This window comes from Poecilia latipinna, unplaced genomic scaffold (genome assembly GCF_001443285.1).
Source record: "Poecilia latipinna isolate Pla-1442-1.1 unplaced genomic scaffold, P_latipinna-1.0 Scaffold2726, whole genome shotgun sequence".
NCBI classification, from domain to species: Eukaryota; Metazoa; Chordata; class Actinopteri; order Cyprinodontiformes; family Poeciliidae; genus Poecilia; species Poecilia latipinna.
In genome coordinates this window covers 21,103-42,872 of record NW_015115342.1, presented here as the reverse complement: position 1 = coordinate 42,872, position 21,770 = coordinate 21,103, and the positions used below count along the sequence as shown (strand labels likewise).

General features: G+C 39.7%; 1 protein-coding gene and 2 long non-coding RNA genes across 3 annotated transcripts in view; 1 reads left to right on the top strand and 2 right to left on the bottom strand.

The window, feature by feature from the left end:
- Nucleotides 1-3,577, top strand: part of LOC106938916 (uncharacterized) — an 11,893-nt gene extending 8,316 nt beyond the window's left edge. Inside the window, exon 3 of the long non-coding RNA XR_001422718.1 lies at nt 3,242-3,577. This is a non-coding gene — a long non-coding RNA (uncharacterized LOC106938916). The remainder of the gene's footprint in view (nt 1-3,241) is intronic.
- Nucleotides 2,027-5,040, bottom strand: LOC106938917 (uncharacterized). The gene is made up of 2 exons (XR_001422719.1): nt 3,574-5,040; nt 2,027-3,271 (listed from the first exon to the last, which is right to left on the bottom strand). It is a non-coding gene; the product is annotated as an uncharacterized LOC106938917 (long non-coding RNA).
- A 4,273-nt stretch (nt 5,041-9,313) lies between these two features.
- The window catches only part of ppm1e (protein phosphatase, Mg2+/Mn2+ dependent, 1E), a 23,409-nt gene continuing 10,952 nt past the window's right edge, over nt 9,314-21,770 (bottom strand). The window contains exons 4-7 of the mRNA XM_015021121.1: nt 19,619-19,807; nt 18,700-18,843; nt 16,958-17,051; nt 9,314-16,187 (exon numbers count right to left, since the gene is read on the bottom strand). Coding sequence (XP_014876607.1) covers nt 15,322-16,187; nt 16,958-17,051; nt 18,700-18,843; nt 19,619-19,807 — 1,293 coding nt within the window. The 3' untranslated portion in view covers nt 9,314-15,321. The remainder of the gene's footprint in view (nt 16,188-16,957; nt 17,052-18,699; nt 18,844-19,618; nt 19,808-21,770) is intronic.

Sequence of the window (21,770 nt, the reverse complement as noted above, 5' to 3'; positions counted from 1 at the left end):
GATATACATGCATTGTCATGGTTTCAAAGTGTGTTTAAAGCAGGTCTGGCTGCAGCTGGATGCCATACAACTGTTAATAACCAAGTGTATGATGATCTAGGTCATGATTCTATGTTGATGATTAAATAAAATCATATGGTAATGACAGCGTATGCATGTCTGAGCTAAGCGTATGACAATCTTACCTGACAGAACACCCGTTCTTTGTTCTTGTAATGCTCTGTGTACACTGCATCATTATTTAATTTAATTATGTACGTTATTTAAATTAAATAACTAAAACACAAGAACGAAAGAGCACGCAGAGCATGCACTCTTTGATTGTTTTCGGTCAAAGTGGCAGCTGTAATGTCTGCCATGGTGTCAGACTACCTGGCTTCATGTAGTGGGATAGAGAGTGAAAACAGTCACAATGAGCGCCTTCTGTTTGGTTAATTCTTGCTTGTTGCTCCTTGGCCCTGACGGTGTTATTTACCGTCAGGGCATTGCCTCAATTGCTATGTTTAATGGTGCAGACAGTGGTGGTGGTTTCTTATATGAGCAATATGGGCAAATGCCCAGGGCGTTATGTTTTTAGGGATGGCACGAGACCATCACACATTTTAGCACAGAAATGGAATATTTAATATTGGTAAAATGTATTAAGTATTTAATATCCAGTTGTTTTTATGGGAATATGGATCTTTCAGATTATTTTGAAAAGGAATTTTGATCATATTTTACATTTTATTGTGTCATGTAGCACGGGCCGCTGGTCTTGGTCTTGACTCGGTCTCGGACCCTAAAAGTCTTGGTCTTGTCTCAGTCTCGATACACTCTGGTCTTGGTCTTGTCTTGGTCTCGGGTTAGGTGGTCTTGACCACAACACTGCTAGATATGATTCACAATTATATTAGAGCCTATATTAACATGATTAATACACTTGACTGAAGAGTCATGGCCAGAAGAATGCAGCCAGAGAATTAGCTTGACTTTTGTTTTGTCTTTGTTGTTTTTTAAGGGTGAAAAATCATATTGTTTATGGAAACCTTGTATTTTGGGATAAAATCATCAGTTCAGCTCATGTCAGTAGTAGAGTCAAATAGTTAGGAAACGTTCAACTCAGAAACCATACCATACCAACTTTATTTATAAAGCACTTTAAAACAACAACAGCTGATACAAAGTGCTGTTCATTAAAACACAACATAACAATAAAAAAAAACAACTCTTACAGTTTAAAAACAAACAAACAAACATACAATTTAAAACTAGATCCTGCTGGAGTTGAAAGCCACACTCTTAGAAATGGCTGTACATTTACGGCGGAATTCCAGCAGTAACATACTGTTATTCCAAAATACGGTAGGATATTGTCAATTTGATGTCTTCTTCTCTTGTCACAATCAGGACTGGCGACTGGCAATAAACTACCGCAAAATAATTGTACAATACAGTTTTTTTTTCCTAGGCAAGACATTTTACTTGTATTTGCATCTTAGAGAACCGGCATTTAAAGACAATATTAAACTGAAAGAAAAAAAATACTTTCCATAATAAATCTTTTTGGGAATGAATCGAAATCTACAGAGCATAATTAAAAATGTTAGAATACCAGTGTTGGTGTTGTATGTTAAAAATACAATGTTAATTAAACACTTGTTTAGTCAAATTCAAAGATGGGTTTGTCAGTTTCCCTAAAGAGATGGTGTTTGATAAAGAGTTGCTCCCACAATCGCAACGTATCTGTGACGTCACGTGTTTGCCCTGGAGACAGCAGTATGGCGTCTTGTCTGGAGCTTCTCATAACAAGGTAAGTTCCCCAAAGCTATTAAAACATGCTCTTTTTGTTCTTTCTTTGATGTATTTATGTAATGTAATGGTGATGTGTTGTCTCAATGTTTGTAAGTCACTGGCGGACATTATACCGCAATGTATGCTGCGTTTATACTGTTATGTATTCTGTATCTCAATAAAGATCTATTTAAAAAAATAAGTAAGTTTCATGTTAAGATCGTCATGTTTTTTATTTGGATTATTTTTAATGAATGCATTAACTTTCTGTTTGCGCAAGAGTATCAACTTATGCTTAACGTAAGTTTATTTGTTTGAATATCGCGGTACGACTGTTCAGTACAGGGGTGCTCAAGTCCAGTCCTTGAGAGCTGCCATCCTGCAACTTTCAGATGCTTCCCTGCGCCAATTAACACACCTGAATCAAATGAATGGCTGGTTAGCAGGTCTGTTCGGAGCTGATCCTGGTCTATTGGAGGAAAGATGTATCCAAAAGTTGCAGGACAGTAGCTCTCGAGGACATTCAGTCATTCACCCATTCACACACATTCACACACTGATAGCAGCCACAGCTGACAGAGGTGAGGTGACACCAGGTCCTCTGACCACCAGCAGCAGGAAGATGAAGTGTCTTGAGCAAGGGCACAATGACAGAGACAGATAGAAAGGGAATCAAACTAGCAACCCACCGATTGCAACAGGACAAACTTCTACTACTGTCGCCCTCACACTCTGGATCAAATCTTGAACGTCATTCAAGATTTGATCCAGCAGTGGCTATCTACCCAGATAATAAAATATGAGTGAATCAATGTTGAAACAAACATTAGGTTGAAAATTTTAATCCATGATGAAACCTGATATTGAAATATTAAAAATGGTCAGAACCTTATATGTTGAAACAATGCTAGGGTTTTAATCATAACTGACACTACGTCAATATTGATTGACATCATCTGGATGTGGATGTACATGCACATTTGTGTTGATTTCATATTGAATCAAAGTTAATCAATTAATATTGATTCATGTACATTTTTTTGGTCTGATAGGTCTACATCATAACATACCGTTAAAAGTTTCTTCACTGGTGTTAAACACACAATTTTGTTGGCAGATGATGGGGTTTTATGTTGTTCAAAATTATCTTACATGCATATTCCCAAAAATTTGTGTACACAAATTTAAAAATGACAACATGGCATTAATATTACAGTATATCTAGGAAAAGAGGCATAGATCTGTAAACATGTCTGACTCCTTTTTGACTGTCAGAACAACAGTCTATTGGCCATGGAAGAACAGAGTCTGAGGTTAAGCCTTGTACTGTATGAACCAGGGAAACAGTATGTGTTGGGGTAACCCACGTTTGACTTTTGTTGGTGTCACTTTGGTTCCTTGATGCCTTCCTCCCTCTCTGGAGCGTAACGAAGCCACTTCTTGACAGTTTCACTGCAGTTCTTGTCAGTCAGCTCTGAGTCAAACTGCTGAGCACCAGCTGAAAAACACAAAAATAAGAGTGAAGAAGGTGCCGGTTAGAAAGATGATAACATTTGAAATCAAATAATTAAATAGTGTGTTGATTATAGATGTGAGAACAAACAGAAACTGTACGGTTCCACTTGTACACTCCCAGCTAAATTAATAAGGACACGCTAATGAGTATTCATGAATTATTTATCCTATTGTTAGTTGGCATACATAATCATATTTACCTATCAAGCTGCAGCATAGGCACAAAACAATACAGTTAATTTTCAATAAACACAGTTTAGATAAAAGTAATATCACCAAACTTACTGCAAAAGGGCTCAGAGTAGAATTCAATTCAGAAGCCAGTTGAAAACAAGCTAGCAGCAAAGTAGCTGTGTAGTTGGGACATGCCACCAGTGTAAAAAGGGGGAGGCGGACCGCTCCACTGCTTCAGGTGACTTGTAGGACCTCAAAGCTCTTCACACTACCTTGAGTCATTCACCTATTCACTGTGGTTACTGATATTGGAATGACATTGAAATCAAATTCAATATCATTGAAATTGCAAGTGAGGTACTGCTCTTAAAAAAGTTACAGAAATGTTAAAATGTTAAAGCTTTAACATGTAACTTTTATAAGCATGCTGTCCTCAACATATAATGCTTAATTTAAAACGTGATTCACCCCGTTCAAAAATAAAATGCTCCCACCCAGAGCTCAAAGAGGATTAGGAGAGGGAATAGGAGGGAATAGGAGGGTAAGGAGTGTGACAAACAGCATACATTGATTCAACATTGATTACCAGTTTTTCCCAATGATGAAAAACACAGGTAAAACCGAATAAATGAGCACAGATATGACCAGGAAGCTGCTGTGCAAATGTCCTCCACAGACATTCCTCCATGCAGAGCTGTGGAGGATGAAATTCCTCCGGTGGCGTGAGCTGTCTGATTCTCTGGAGGATCCAATTCAGAAGAAGTGTAAGCCTGTGAGATGGCCTCACACAACCAGTGAGAAAGACGCTGGGCAGAAAGGATGCTCCACTGAGTTATCTCCGTAGTGCACGAACAGACGCTGAGAGTGACGCAGTGCAGACGTGTGCACCACATAACATGAGAGCGCGCGCACAGGGCAGAGAAGATGAGAACCAGTTTCTGTCTCGGATTTATGAGGAGGGGGATAAGAACCCTCCAAAGATATCTCCCTTGATCTGAACAAGCTTGTGATGCTTTGAGGAGTAAAGCAGGATTGGGACGCAGCACAGCTGAGCTGCCGTCGCCTCGTATTCCGAGACAAGAAGGAGCAACAAAGAGAGCGGAAAAATCGCTCACTTTCTTTGCAGACGTAAGGGCCAACAGCAGAGCAGTTTTAAAAGATAGGAACTTAAGAGGAGCCTGATCTAAAGGCTGAAATGGAGCTTCAACCAGAGCGTGCAGGACCAGTGTTAAATCCCACAGAGGAGCAAGTGGGCGTGACACCTGTCTGCTTCTGCGCACACCTCTCAGAAACCGCTTCATCAGTGGGTGGTTGAAAACCGTTCTGTCACCAAAAACCCTCATGACAGGAGGAAATAGCTGCAGCATCTGTTTTAATGGTGCTGAAAACTAAATTTCTGTCCATCAGCTGATGGAGAAATGACAGCACTCAGCCTAAAGGACATGAAATGGGCTCCAAGCTCTCTCCCGCACATCAGCGTTGAAAGGCTGACCACTTCGAAGCATATAACGCTGTGGAAGTGGCTCGTGCGCACTGAATGGTGCGCACCACATCCTGAGGGAGACCGAGCCTCTCTAGGTNGCTGGGTGTCTCCATTGAGCAAATTTATTTCTGAAATGTCAAATTGCTCAACAATATGGTAAATGGAAAGGAAGCCTGAGTTATATTCGGTCTGTCACCATCTGTTAAATCCGTACATCGCCTCCCATCTGTGGCTGGTAGAAACCGGATGTGCTCGTCAGCAAGATGGCTGCCGCTTTTGTTGAGTCAGATGTTTTGGTTTGACGCCTAAAAAACAGACATGCAGGAAACAGAAATTGAACTCCTTGTGATCCTTCATTGCCTCTGCAGTGAGTTCTGTGAAGATGCTGATGCTGTCCATCGTCGTTCACTGGACCTTCTGGAGCATCTTTTCTTTTACGGCGTTTGTTGTATCTGTTACTGCTTACTGGGCCAACGCGGTTGGTCCGGTTTGCCAGGGGAAGTGTTCACCTCCCAGGAGTTTAAGCAGGAAGTCGGACACAGATGTGGTAGGAGAGCCTTTTCAGTTTTCTCTGGCAAATCCATCATTGTAAAATTTTATCTCTCAAACGACCGTCTGAATCAAATGACACCTTTCCTCCAATTTTCTGTTAAGTAAAATAAAAACTGCACTTGCCAGTGAAAAGTAATTTCACCTGTCATTTTTATTTTTGAAGCAGTTTAAGAAAAGTGTTGATAAATTGTCTGGAATGAAACAAATCTCCAGAATCAAAGGTTGTTATTATGTGATGTTTTTCTCGATGGATTTATTCGTCTTCAGTTCAGAACAGAAGCTGATTCTGAAGGTTGATGCTTAAACTTTAAGCTCTGAACACACGCTGGCGTTTGGCTTTCTGGATTTTAACTCTCATACAAACTGAAATGTAAATATTGTAGCATGTTTTAGAAAGGACGGCTCTGGGCTTTATTAGCTGGAATAAAAGTAGAGTTGAGGTGTATTATTTCCATTATCCTGGAAAAATGACTCATTATGTTGTTTCTGCTAACAAACAGCAGCAGGACTCTCACCTTGTGTTCATATTTCCAGTTCAGGCAGAAGTTGGTTTTGTTTTGAATGTTCCCAAAATACAACCTTCGTCATTCTAGGGATATTTTCTGTCTAAGAAATAAATTGTTTTCCAACACATGTGGGTCAGAGGAGGATGGGAAGATGATCTTCATCATGATGATGATCCTGAACCTGTCTGAATGTCTTCAGCTCTTTTTTTCCTTCCAGGCTTCCGTCCATCTGATCCTCCTTTTGCTCGCAGCCTGAGATCTTCTTCCTTCCTGATTCTCTGATTTGGCTCCTCTGCAGTTTCTCCTCCAGATTCTTGCTGTTCTTCTGACCCTAATCTGGACTGCAGCTGCTCGTTTCCTCCTCAGTGACTCCCCATCTCGTCCCTAAAGGCTTTTTTTCTTGATAATGTTGCTGCATTAACAGCAATTTCAGAACATAGCTGTTAATGCAGCAAGCTACTGATAATCTGGCTAGCTGAATCGTATTGTTCACTAATAAAATTGATTGAAAAATTTAACAAATACCAAAAAGTGGATTGACTGGAAACATAGTTTTTTGAAAACCTTTTTTGAGCTACAGACTTGAAAGAAGAGTTGAAAGGATAAACTTTATTTTTCATAATTCGCCTTGCTTTTAATTACATTTTTTAACAATCTCATAATTTTATATTACTTGTTTTGAAGGTGTAAATCATTCACATTCCTTCAAGTTTAACAAAGTAAATCCAGATTTCATCTGGTCATAAAGCCAAATGTCATAAATCTCAATCAGACTCTTAAAGCTTTCCAAACATTCTGCGTTTCTCTAAATTCCTGTATCTTCATTTTCCCCAAATCGCTGCAAATGAGGGAATAAAAAACAAGGAATGATGAAGAAACGTGGAGCCTTTATAGGAGAAATGTGAGCGTCTGCTCGCTTTAGTGAAGCGTTTTACGTAACGGCAGACGGCGTCGTTCTTGTTATGTCACTTCTACCTGAACATGTTTTCTGCTTGGACTCCACTGGCCTTCCTTGTTTCAGTTCGGTTTTTAAGACTTGACGAAGACGAGCTGACTGTAACAAAGTTAATGTTTCTTGTTCAGGAAGCATCAAATGATACAACCTCATCAGGTCAGATGCTTTGCCATATTGTGGTGTTTTAAATGACTGGGCTTCAGCAAACCAAACCAAATAAAATGAAGTTGCTTTGCAGCAAAGGAAGAAGTCTGAATCAGGGGGATCAAATCTATCGCCCGAAATTCTAATGCAAAGTAAACAAATCTTTTTCAAAAAGGTTTTAAATACATGATGGTGCCAGTATTTCTACTTAAGTAAATAAATAGTAAAGAATAGCAAGATGCTGAGTTTGCTGCTCTTTCAAATGGCCTTCAGTTAGTGATTAATCAGTTGATCAGGATTACTTCAATATTCGATTATCGTTTCAACTATACACATTTTTTCCCAGTTCCCTTTCTAAAAGTTTCATTGTGATGGCATTCATAATTTCTTCATCTTGCTGTTTTTTTTAAATAAACCCTAACAGTACTTTAATCTAAAGCAACATAAAGCAAGTTATTCTAAATGTTTAGAAGTAAAAAGCTTCAGCATAAACATCATTCCAGCTGAGAAATCACTTCCTTCATGTTTTCTCTTCGTTTCAAATCTTCTTTAGACAAAAGCATCAGCCAGAGACTTTGTCTACTCTTTATGTTTATATTTATGTATATATATATGTTTATATATATATATATATATATACATTATTCACCAGTTACAGTACACATATTTATATACTACAGAAACACAGATAGTACAGGTACTCAACATGTGTTTTCCTGTTTTCTTCTTCACTTAACCTGCATGTTGAAGCAGAACCAATCATGGGGTTTGTCTTCAAGCCTGGAGGACAAGAATGTGGGGTTAACCTCTGACCCCTGTCAGCTGATTCTCTCTGCAGCAAACTAGCAAAGGTCCAGAACGTCTGCCAGCTTGGAGTTTCCTAAACTTTCACTTTTTCCATCTGACAGCAGCAGATTGGGCCTGTTTGTATTTCAGGAGAGGTAAAAATGAAGCTGCATCCTTCTGTAATTATGGCGTTTTATTGCATCCTTCAGCAGAAGACAAACCCACAGAGAGCCTTTATTTATATTAAATGAAACGTCCTTATTGCTTACAAAGAAGAAAAGAACCTGGTTGTGTAAATGGACACAGAGTCACGATGGGGCCCAACAGTCGGACACAAACGAAGCAGAGCTGAACTTCTGCACGATTCTTTTATTGCTTCTGTTGGGCATTTTCAGCAACACTGAACAGATTTAAATTTTTTTCATAGATGATCAGAGTTTAAATTTCTATTACCGCCTGCAACAGCCTGACGGCCACTAAACAGAAAAAAAGGAGGAAACTGCTGCCCAAAAAAAACTCAAAGTTTGAGATTGATCTCAGAAATGTTCTAACAAAATCAAGGAAATAAATCCCTAAGCTCCAAGTCAAAAATTTGCTAGAATAAAATTCAGAAATTTAGGGATGAATCTCAGAACCAACAAATTAACAAATATTTAGCTTTTGGAGCTAAACAAGAACAAGAAATGTTCTTGTTTTTTCTAGAAAATTTTTAGATTAACAAATTTTTTAGAGAAATTTGCTATGACTTTTTTTTGTTGATGATGATTGTACACTGAGACTACGGATCGTCTTTAAGTCTTTGAAATATGAAATCTTGTTTTAATAACAAATCCTTCTTTGATTTTACATCAAATCTCTCTTTTCCACTGACGCTCTTCGGTTCCTGTTGGAACACATTTCCTGTCCAGACAGGAAATACAATCTAAGAGCTCCAAAAACCAGGAAACCATCCAGGCCTTCAGAGGTACTGAAAACGTTACGGTCCGTTTTACACCACCTGATCAATAAATTAGATTGGAACTGATCAATAAAACTCCTGTTTGAACAACAGAGAGCCGTATATAATAGGCGACTTTTTGCCCATAAACTTGTAAAATGTTAGGAAAGGTCAGCGCCAGAACCAGCTGACCAAATGTGTTGCAGCTCCGCCGGGGTTGCTGGGTAACGGCGCTGTAGCCGTGGAACGTGACCTAACAAATGGGAGGTTTTTGAAAGGGGTCGTTTTCCAAACACCAAAAAATATCTGCGTGTTTTTTTGGTTTGTTTTATGTTTTTAAATATTTGTTTTGCTGTCAGAATCAGTTGAGACCCAAATGGAAATACAAAAGCATAAATTAACAAAAATGTGAATTTTGCAGAACAGGTACCCTTGTTTCTTTTCATTTTGAAGATTATGGCTTACAGTTGATGAAAACTTTTTTTTTAAAATGTGAATATTATATAAAAGAAATTGAAGGATTATTTCAGAAATGTGGGCCTGCTGTAAACTATTTCCTCAATACTTGGTTGGGGCTCCTTTTGCATGAATTACTTCCTATATGAAAGTTCAGTTTTAATAACATTAAAAATGACAGAATTATATCACTCCGTCATATATGTTACATAACATATAGATTTCACTTTTTAACGTCAATCACTGAAGAAATGTTTTGATTTGATTACATCTGAATTCTGTTCGCTGCATGTCAGTTTGCATATATTTTCCTAATTATGACACCAAAGTAACCAGATTTATTCTCTCTGTTGGTTTTTAATTTAAAAACTCAAAAATTTAAATACCTTCATACTAAAAGTTTAAAAAATGTAAAAGTTATCCATTTTAAGTGCTATGCTCCAAAACAAGTCAGTTGGAAACCAGTAAATTTCATTAATTTCTGTTTGTTATCATTGGATTTCTTTTGGACTTTTGCAATAAGACATAAAGTACATGAACATTGAAACATTTATGAGTTTTAAGCAATAACATCGGATAAAAACTGGTGAAAATATTTAATTTGTGGTTCAACAGTTGAGACTGAAACTCCACAGCAGGTCCTTGATTTTCCTGTTTTCTCATCTGTTATGTGCTAATAAACTGGAGTGACATCTTGCTTGCTTTCATTTCAACTGGGACTATGAACATTTTGACTGAAGATATTAAATAACATATTTATCTCTATTACTGTTTATATCTGGGTGAGAAAGCGGCTGAGCTACGACAGACGGACAATAAAAACCTCGTCTCTGTTTCTCTGTCCACTAAAATGTGAATGTTTCAGACGGAAACACTCTCAGCTGCTGAGTCTTGTGGATTAAAACAAATTTATAATAAAGTTTCTATATTTCGTCCTCCAGATCCACGTTCACTTAGACTCAGAATGAACACATGAAGAGATCAAACGACGGTTTTTCAGTTTGCCGGTTTTCTTCAGGCCTTTACACACAAATATTGTGACGTTTCTCAAACAGGAGAATAAAATGGCTTTTCTTCCTCAACACTTCCCCAGTGGAACCAGTGGCTTTACTGCTAACCCAGTTCGGATGTGGTGATAAAACATTTGGAATAAAATGAAGGGAAATTAGGGTTATAATGTCAATAGTTCATCTGAAAACAGCCAATTTGCTGAAGATGTGAATAAAGGGAGAAATAAAAAAATCTCGTTTTCCTTCTTAACTCAAAATGCTTGGAAAAAAGTGAAAGGAACGTATTTTTACCAAAACCGCTTTCTGAGTAATAAAATATAAATTTGTTGACAGCTTTCACTTTATATTTCAACATTTGCCAACTTGGTCCCTTTAACCACTTGAAACGACAGTGATGCAGTTTGACATGAGCTTATATTTATGTATCTTAGTTTTAAAGGTCGAAACATTTTTATTTTGGTTTGGCTTTCAAATAAAACGGAAATAAATAAATAAACTCTACTCTTTGTCTAAATATAACCAAACAGTGAATAACAGCAATAATACGACAGAAAATATCCCTATTTCTACTTTAATGTCCCCCAATGTGCCAATAAAATATTATTTTTGTACCTCATTTTTTGGAAACTTGAGCTCAATAAAGGACTGAACTGGTTTCAAAGAAATAAAGGTTCTAAACGGTCGGACTCTGTTCTCATGGCGGCCTGATTTAGGCTTATTAATACAGTATATATTTACTAATTTTATGTGTAATATAAAGTGCATTTGGTACATTTATGTATGAATAATTTTCAAAGCACAGCATTTCTTTATCTACTAGCATTACCTGATTAGCAGCAATCTGAGATTTATTTTATTTGTGGCTCTGAAAAATCTGATAAATGTTATTTTAAGTTTTGCTATGAGCAATATATGATAAACTTCTTTTATTTAGAATAAATCCTTTTTGTTACATCAGATGGAAGACGGGCCATCTGACAATTGTTGCCATTTCAAACTAAATTATAATTTGACAGAAATGCCTGTTAAACTCCTTAAGCCTAAATAGATCAACAATGTTATCAAAAACTGCAACATTTAACATGTAAATACTTTACAAATAAAAGCTAATTGATTTTCTCATATTTCTTCCTGTTTTTATGGTTAGTCTGATGGTTCATTCGGCACTTTTTGATTTTTAATGGGTTAAAACATCTCAAAAAGTGGCTACAGTTTAATTCTTTGAAAATTTCAGCATTTGCATATAGATAGCAGACATTTTTAAGGTAGCACATTTAGTTTTGTGCAACCTGATGGAAAACTGATAACCGGTCTAAATATGAAACGGCAGCAGTGAGGGACGTCTTGTCCCAAACCCGGGACATCAGCGTCCCGTCCGGCGCTTCGAGCCTCTCAGAGGGAAACTTTCCGCAGCTGCTGCTTTCCAAGGCGTTTCCTGCATTGATGCACTTTAAAACCAAGACGATATGAATCTCATACAGGTTCTGTTTACATGATTCCTTCATTGACCAACATCATTAATTTAACAAAGTTACAAGAAAATCCCTTTTTGTGAATTTCATTATGATGGACAAGCCTACCCCTCAACAGAAATGGGTTTTATGACTGAGCTGAGCTAAACAGCTGCAGGTTATACTTTCATATTTATCAGAGTGGCTTTAAATTTCCTTTTTAGTTATTAAACTCCTGTCAAACTTCCCAGCACTTTTATTTTAGATCCATTAATCTTGCAATAAATAATCCAGATTGAGGAAAGTATGCAACTTTCCCACTAATATTAATGCTAATTTTATCAAGCATTTCAAGAATATCTCTCTTTTTAGTTAAAGCAAATAGGTAAAACTATTAGACTAATAAAAATATATACATATATCTCAATATCCTTCCTCCTAAAAGCCCATTAGCCCAGGAGGACATCCCATCTGGGCTGCATGACGCATTTATTCAGGTAAGTGAAATCTAATCTTTCATAATCCGACAGTTAATGCTTTTAAGAGTAGACAAATTGTTGCAGGATAATTGCTGGGTCACTGACTGAATGGTGCGGCAGAACAGCGTCTGCAGCCTCAAATCATCCAGAGAGAAGCAGGATCAGCCATTAGCGCTCATTTAGCATCTATCTAATAGAAACAGGATATTTTTCACTCTGTATTCATAAGAAAGCAGCAAAATCACTGAATATTTCTCTTTCCAGGGTGGACAGAAAGATTTGGTCCAATTTCTGTTAGTGGCAATGAAGGAAAATATTAATTATAATGTAAAGTGCCAGCAGTCGTTATTTACACCTCTTCATATTCTCCATGTTTTTTAACTTGGAAACTTTTTCTAAAACCTATTTGAAGAGAAAAAAAATGGAACTAAAATCCATTTTAGTTTTAGTTCCATATTCAGACATTTATAAAGACATTTTCCTACCAAGCAGTTGTGACATACTAATAAAAAATAAAAAAAGATAAAATTACAGGAATAAAGTATAAAATCACGAGAATAGAGTCAAAATAATACAAGGATAAATTAAGAGTGAGAGTGACAAGAAAACAAAGTCGATGTTTTGGGAATAATCAAACCAGAATAAAGTCGTAGTACGATGTAATACTCTGACATTATTCTAGTATTATTTTTATTTTCTGAGGGTGGCCCTAGTATTCTGTTGTGCAAATTAAACATTATAGGTGCATAAGTACCCATACACTTTTCTACTCAAAGTTGAGCTAAAGTGCATCTGGTTTAATGAGAGCAGAAAGTGAAACTCGCCCAAATCGATTTTTTGTTTGATAAATTGATTATTTTGACTTTTTCTTCTAGTCTGGATTTATTCGGCTCAAACGGTGACATTTAATTGACGTTGAAGCTTCCTCCCCGGACGGGTCAGGAGCTGGAGTGGCGAGCGTTGCCATGACAACTGGTGACCATTGGTTGATACTCAGCCTTACAAATGTGTGATTTATTTGCAATATTGACAGAGTGGAACGGCTAACGACTCAGACTGGCTGCAGTGCTGAGGAAGATGGAGAAGCTAACGGCAGCTATCGGTAGCTAATGACAGCCAACACCGGCTAACAGCAGCTAATGGCGGCTCAGGACTGTTGTCATTAAAATCTCCAACACAGAAAGAGTCACTGGATTTATCACTCGCTATTTTTGAAAAAAGTCAATCGTCTGAAAAATGGATAAATTTAGGAAAAAGTGGACAAGTTGACAGCAGTGATTGTTGCGTTCGATCGCAGCCCCTCCCTCACATGTCTCTTGGCTCCGCCCACTTTGCTGGCCGGGGGCGGGGCAAAGTTTGAAAATTTTGCAAAAGAGAAAAAGTTAATTATGCGCGTTTCTGGCTAGAAGCGAATGCAGACTCATTTTGTCCGATGTTGATGTTTGCATGATTGTAAAAAAACATAAAAATTCACTCATCTGACCGATTACGACTTGTTAAAAACAACTAACCACGTTTCCTCCAGGCGACATCTAAAAATCTGAATAGATTTTCACTGTTTTACTGTAACAACCGTCTTTATTTAAGAGAACAGATTTTGGTTTTAATGAGGCATAAATATGAGGTTCTTGTTTTTTTCTAATCTTGCTAAAATGAGGAATATTTCTCATTTTGACGGGTCTTAGGACCGAGGAAGGTTTCTCCCTGCAACACGTTGAGATGCGAATACTTCCTGGATATGTTCTGTTTATGTGAAAGCGTCAACAACAAAAAAGTCGTCGCCAGGGTTACAACATATAGGTCTTTAAAAACCTGTGAGTGCGGTGAAATACACTAAATTATGACATTACTGGATGCCAAACAAAATAAGTCAATATCAGCTGCTGTGAGAGCGAAGCTCAGGTCTGTTACATCACTTCTCTCTACAGAGGCACAGAAATAAATGAATGGAAGTTTATATTTTTAATCACTTGAGGCTTTCACAGCCCAAAACAGAACTAAGCTCTAACTAAACTAATAACAGGTGTTGGAGTCCAGGAGACTTTTTCCTGAAGTGAGACAGCTCCCACTTTCTTTGTGTTGTCTGCAGTAACCGCTCTGCTCCACATGCAGGTAGTTAGTTCTACAGTGGCTTTTTTTAAACATTTACGTCACATTCAACCTGTGAAAACATCCGACTGTCCAGCATTTGGAGCTCTGGCTTCATACCGGCTGATCAGTGGCCACAGAGAGGATGTTTGGGTCTAAAGCGGCAGCAGGTTTGTGTTCGGCTTACAGTGAGAAATGTTTCGACTTTGGACAGAGTACCGGTCCTCTAACATCGACTGATTATCACATAACGACTGCAGGAGCCACGACTACTTACTATCAAAGAAATATGTGGTTGAAGGCAAAGGGGAGAAGTGAAGAACCACGAAACGGTTTGTTTTGGCTGAACCTTCAGACAGACGGGAGGCTCTGCAGGTGAAGCAGCGTTTCCAAAGCAACGCGTTTCTCAAGAGCCACACCTGATTGGAGCAAATTAACATCTGTCACTAGATGTTACTTTTTTAAATATCGCTAGCTGACGTCTTTGGCATCAAGCTGTCCTTTATTTTCTTAACTACACAGGCTTGCTGTTGTAACCCAGAAAAGACTTTGGGATTAGTTACAGTTTAAGCACTTTGATAGGATAACGGCGGATATTTTGTGTTAGCATTAGCGTCATCAGTTGTGTCTACATAGTGCCTTCTCTTAGAGAAAGTCTGCTTACATTTCAAAATAAGAGCATCTGTTTCAGTAGCAAACAGTAGCTTTTTCAGACATTTATAAGTAGGAAGGGATGAATGTTGATACTTTAAAACAAAATCCGATCTAGTTCCTGAAATAATGTTAAAAATAGTTAAAAACAAAAATATTTTAAAAATACGTCACTCAAAAATTGTAACTTATTCTGAAAAGAAGTTGAACTCTCAGCTTCTTATTTTGTTGCTCAACTTTTTCAAAATGATGATATTTTGGACACATTTCTGCTGTGGGATCTAGCCAATCAGTGCTTGCTCTTGAGAGACGGTGTTACTCAGAAACGTCACTTGGAGTCAGCAGAGAGCGCCGCCTCTCTTCAGATGGCGGCGTCATAGGGCAGGTGAGGCACTGCCACTCCAGGCCTCCAGGGGGCGTAACTCTGCGTGTGGCCCGACGGTATCAGACCCAGCAGCTCTTTGGACCTGCTCGGCCACCTCCGACCCGATCGGTGGCCGACGTGGCCCCGCCTGCGGCTTCGCCTGGAGGCGTGGCCTAAAAGCACGGCCATTTGGGGCCACAGTGGGTCCGTGAAGCCGGCGGCGCCGGGCTGCTGGAACGGGAGGCGTGGCCTGCGTGTCAGAGGGCGCGCTCCCCGGTAGCTGCTGGGGCTGATGTGGCTCTCCAGTGACGGCCCCAGCAAGCTGAGGCTGGTTCTGTCCGTGAATGAGTCCGTCCGATCTTCGTAGGCGAGGTCCGCCGGAGCCGAGCACTGCTGCAGCGGCCAGCCGCCGCGGCCTTTTCCTCCCACGTCCGCGGCGCTGCCTCCCTCGCCTCCGTCTCGCTCTACTCTCATTGCTTCATCTTCTTCCTCCTCTTCTTCCTGCTCCTCCTCCTCCACCTCGGCGACCTGCTCCTCCTCCACCGGCTCCTCCGCCCCGCCCTCCTCTTCGTCCTCCGTGCTGGTGGGCGGCGGGGAGCGCGGGTCGCGCAGGAACACCACTATGACAGTTATGTTGTCGCTGGAGCCTGCGTCTCGGGCGGAGGCCACCAGCTTGTGGGCCACCATGGTGGTGTCACCGGCGTTCTCCTGCAGATGGTCGCTGACGACACGCACCGCCTCGTCGGGACTCACCGTGTCCCAGAACCCGTCGCAGGCCAGGATCAGGTAGTCCTCTGAGCCGTCCAATGGGAAGATGCCGTGGTCCGCGTCCCCACAGATGTACGGCTTGTGCTCCGAGTCGCCTGTCAAAACATTCAGGTTATATTATTTTCTGTAACACTTTTTCGATGTGCCTGACGCTTAACGCATGTTAGGTCAAATAATCAGGTTTCCTGTTGAGTTGCACTGAAATCTGGAGCCTCCGTTTGTAATAATTAAACCATTAAAATAGACTTTTATTTTGGAAAGGTTCTGTGAACTCTATTTTGAAAGGCCAAAATAATCTCTTTTGTATACCGAGTTTAGAGCCATTACTGAAATGAAACCTGTTTTTGCGACAGAGTCCAATCAGACAGCAGGATTTTTTTATTGTTCATTGAACACGGCTGAGTTCAGACTTCGGCCTCACAGCAGAGCTCCGTTTACAGCAGTAAAGATGGCCGCCGCCATTTATGGAAGATTTCTAAAGTTATTCAGTCGACAGCATCGTTATAACTCAATGGACGCTCATAACAAAACACAACTAACAGTAACGGCCTTTTGTGCAACATTGACTGCAACTTCTGTGGAGAAGTGGGTTCAGTGTGGGGTTGGCATTCATAATTTCATATTCCTAATTTTCACACGTTGTTTACGTCTGGCTTTTTCTTTATGACGCAACAACATAAAAAGCAAAATGACCAAACAGAAAATCTGGATTTCAGTTTAACTGAAAATCTTTAAATCAAGTTTAGAGTTAGACTGATAGCAGCAACATCTGCTACTCCTTCCTGGCAGTTTTCTTATTTGTACTTTGACATTTCAGGTGAAGAGTATTGCCTTCCCACAATGCACTGCAGTAACTTCACTGTACCTATTGCTCTGGATACGGACAGACTCCCGTTGACCCTCCAGGTGCCAAACCAAATCACACATCCTCCCAAAGCCTCGATCCTCTGCTTCTCGTCCTGCAAACAAAGAGATGCTCATCATCTGCAGAACATCAACCCGGAGATTTCTCCATCTGCCTCGTAATGCACTTAAAGGAACGGTCCACTCAAAACATTGACATTTTTTGGGTTGGGGTCAGGCAGTGCTTCTGTTTCTGGACTGAAAATACAAAGTGCAATTTTTAAAATGGAAAGATGCCAAGAAAACCTTGATGATAGATGTTTCTTTGATATTCCTGCTTTAAAGTTTAAAATTAAAGAACAATGGGGCTGAAAAAGAATGATTTTTTTATTCTAGATATCTGGACATTTTTGGCAAATAACTTAAACTGAACCTGGAAGTCATGTTACTTCAAATTGATGTGTTTTTTTCACAGGTTATTTTGTAGGTATTAGCCGAGAACATATGATTTATTTCCATAATACTGATATAAAATATATAAAAGAATTTGTTCAGCTGACCAAGCTAACAGACTTGGGTAGCGTTAGAGTAACACTTCTGTATGTTAGTTTCTATAGAACCGGATGAGTTTTCTAGCCTTTAAACAGTGAGGTGACTGTTTACCGACTGTTTCTCCCAGCACAGCAACAGGAGCAGCAGCTGCTTTTCAGACCTTTGTGGAGGAAAACATGATTGTTGGATAAGATCAGATTCATGTTTGTTTTGGCCGATTTAAGGACATCAGGGCTGATTTATTGCGACCCTGACCCAACATGGATGTTAAAATAGTCGCCTCATGATACTGAGCACAAAGAACAGAATTAGTGGGAAGCTCTGCTGCCAATATGCTGTTAAAAATAAAGGAGCATAATGCAAACTGAACCAGCCGGTTGCTGAATGTTATTCTATTTAAGGTTCAGAAACTTCAACCAGAAGTGGAATATGAAAACAGAGAAAAAGATTAACAATTATGCTTCTCTGAACAGGTCAGGGCCTCTCTATGGCCTATTCAGAACCTGTTCATTATATTTTCAGAATAAATTATTCTTAGATAGTCAGATTTCAGTCTGAGCTGTTTTAGGGTCTCTGTCCCTTTAAATCCAGACAAACTGCTGCTGGCCACGCCCCCAACTCAATGTTTACACTCCCAACAGATGAACAATTATACAACCATATATCTTTGAAAAGCATCAGTGGAGCCTCCTGCACAACCAACCAGAATGCAGCAAGTCAACAACTAATCTCTTGTCTTTTCCAGTAGCCATTGTACAGCGGGAAAACTAACTGACCAACCGCTGGAAATCAGCTGGGGTTGCTAGGTAACATGGCTGGAGATCAGCTGGGGTTGCTAGGTAACATGGCTGGAGATCAGCTGGGGTTGCTAGGTAACATGGCTGGAGATCAGCTGGGGTTGCTAGGTAATGGCGCAGTGCTGTGGAATTCGACTTAACAATGGAAAGTTTTTGATCCGTTTCATTTTCCAGACACCAAAACAAACTTTTTGCCAAAAAACATCTGAGTGTTTTTAAAAAACCCAAAATGGAGAAACAAAAACATGGAAGAAGTGAATTTTGCATCTTAGGTTCCAACTTATAGACATTATTCTACCGTTCATGACTGACTTTCCCCCTGACAACTACTGCAGATTTTCCTTTAACAGTGGCTCTTTGCTAAGTTTACAGAAAACCCATTTGCTTGTTCTATGAAGGAAGAGACGCAAGTCACCTCTCTGTCTGGTTTGTGTGGCTTCATCAGCTCCACCACCTGCCCTCTCCGCACCAGGATCACCTGGGAGTCTCCCAGCCAGGCGACATGCAGCGTCCGGCCCCGCAGGAACGTCACCACCCCGGTGGTTCCACAGCGCAGGTGCTGCCGCAGACACAGGAGAACTGGGTTTGTAACCGATTTATGACTTTATCATCTCTAATGAATACATTTAAGCAGTAAAACACAACACATTCAAAACCAGGGCTGAAACGATTAATCAAATTAATCACAATAAATTGATTGTCAACTAATTTGCTATCGATTAATACACTGGAGTACGAAGACCCTGAAAGACAGAACTCAGCAGTTATTAAACCAAAACTGTAGAAACAATCTATGCATTTTGCATTTAAGTTGAAAAACCTTCTTTGTAAATATTCCTTATCCATAACTCTAGGATCAGTTTTAGCTTTACCAAGTTCAAATTCTGTAAAAGAAAATAAATGTATTAATCTCCCTTTGTTATCTATTAATGAAAATAATCCCCAGATTGTAAATGCAGCATGTTGAACTTTTCTCATGTTTGGAGGATTTTTAGCTGCAGATTCATCGGTTGCTATAAATGATCAAACATTCAACGAAGGAAAGCTGTCATTGCATTTATGCAATAAAATGTTCATTTTCTCATTAAAAAAAATATAATTTTTTATTTGCATCTTTTAATGCATTTCTAATATTGAAGAAAAACATTGGAATGAAAAATCTGCAGAATGTGCCAAACTTTTATCCGATTAATTGTCAGAATAATCGAATACAAAAACAATCGTTAGTTGCAGATGAGACAACAAGAGCTGTAAAAACAAAAACGTCATTGTGAGTAAAAGCAGACGGGTTTCTGATGGAGGACGGGTCGGGGTTAAAGGCCAGGGTGGGGTACCTCTCGTGAGGCTTTCTTGATGAAGCGCTCGTCCGTCAGCTTGAAGGCGCGGCACAGAGCGTCGCTGGGATCCTGGCTGAAGGATTCCTGGTGGAACAGGTTGACATGAAGGTGGTTGGCAGCATAAATAGCTGCATCCACGCCGCCGTGTCCGTCAAACACAGCAAAGAACGCCTGCTCCTCCTGATCCTGGGAGACAAAACAGAGAAAAGCTTCGACATTCATTCAATAAGTTTCTCACTGTGGGAAAAGCAGCAGCAGAGGAAGACGCCATGCTGACCTACAGCTTTAATACCATGGCGCCTATAGACAGTGATCTTAAAATAGCCTCTAAAACTCCTGGTGGTTAAAGTGTAGCATTTCTATAGAGCTACGGCTGTATAGAAATGCTACACGGAGCGACTGGCCTTGCTCAGATCAACACCTGGGTATAAGTTGAACCTTACCAAAAGTGAGCTTTTCCCCATAGGCAATAAAGCTAATTTGTCAGATTTTGCTAATCTGCCGCTCAGAATTGAAAGACAAAAACTCACATACCTTGGTATCACAGTGACAAAAAACATAAAAACCTGTTCAAGGAGAATTTGACTCAACTGTTGAACCAAGTGAAGGGATCCCTCACCAAGTCGACTTTTCATGTATCAATTCCATTAAAATGAATATACTACCCACATTTCTATACCTCTTTCAGGCATTACGCACCTTTATTCCTAATACTTTTTTAATGAACTGGACTCGATTTTCTCATCCTTCATATGGCAGGGTAAACGCCCAAGGCTTAACAAATTACAACTCCAAAAACCTAAACAGCAGGGGGGGTTTGCCTTTCCCAATTTCCGGTTTTATTATTGGGCCGCCAACCTTAGATGCTTAGTGTTCTGGTATTTTTACCATAACCTGGGTGGCTGCCCTGACTGGGTGGCTATGGAGCTACGTAGTGGTAACAACATATCCATCCCGGCTGCTTTGCTCCCCACTCTCACTTGCTTCAGCTAAGCCCATTTTAAACCCTGTAGCGAAACACTCACTGAAAATATGGGGCCAGTTTAGGAAATACTTTAAACTCCACGACTTTTCTCTCTTAAGTTAAACCACCTTTTTAAACCACCTGTTCAGGATGGGGTGTTCCTGGACTGACACCGCAGGGGGTTTACTCATTTTAAGGACCTTTTCATAGAGAAGAAGTTGGCATCCTTTGAGGAACTTGGTAATAAATATGGTTTACCTAAATCCCATTTTTTTTAGATATTTGCAAGCCAGAAACTTTCGTCAGTCTCACCTCTCAGGCTCAGTTTCTCTGCCAGAGCATTCACTGTTAGAAACCATCCTGTTATTGGACCCGACTCATAAAGGGCTGGTTTAGTGGCTTTTTGATAAAATGCTGACTATGAAAGAGACGTCCTCACCTAAACTTAAAACTTCCTGGGAAGAGGACTTGAATATGGCTATACTGGATGAGACGTGGGCCTCTACACTCAACCTGGTGAATACAACATCTCTGTGTGACGCCATCGTCTCATTCAGTTCAAAATGGTACAGAGTCCATCTGTCCAAAAGCAAACTGTCGTTTCTATCCAGAAATCACCCCATACTGGTCCTGCCCCGCTCTGGGTCGGTTCTGGACAGATGTTTTCCGTACGATGTCCAGGCTGGCAGGAGTAACACCTGGGCCTCTCTTGGCTCTTTTTGGCTTCAGTGGTGAGGGTTTGCCTTTACCAGCCTTTAAATTCAGGCACTGGCATTTTGTTTGCTGTTAGCGAGGCGCACAGATCTGACCAGGTGGAAGGTGCTGCTCCTCCGACCCACAGTGGTTATGTGACCTGATGTCGTGTTTGAAACTGGAAAGAATTAGATGCTCTCTTCAACACTCAACCAGTAAATTTGAAAAAACATGGGGCCCTTTCTTGACTCATTTCAAAGCATACAATAAGGCTCCAGATTAATTAAGTTAATTCACTTTATTAAAATATGTCCCACTTCTGTCAGGGACAGGAACGTAGGATCTACTGGGTAGTGGCCTGGGTTAGGGTTTCATTTTCTTTGTAGGGATTCATTTTCTGTATATTATTTTGTATCTGTGTTGGATAAACACATTTTTGTATTCACAAACTTTATGCATTAAAGGAAAGAACTCAATAAAAAGACAGTGATT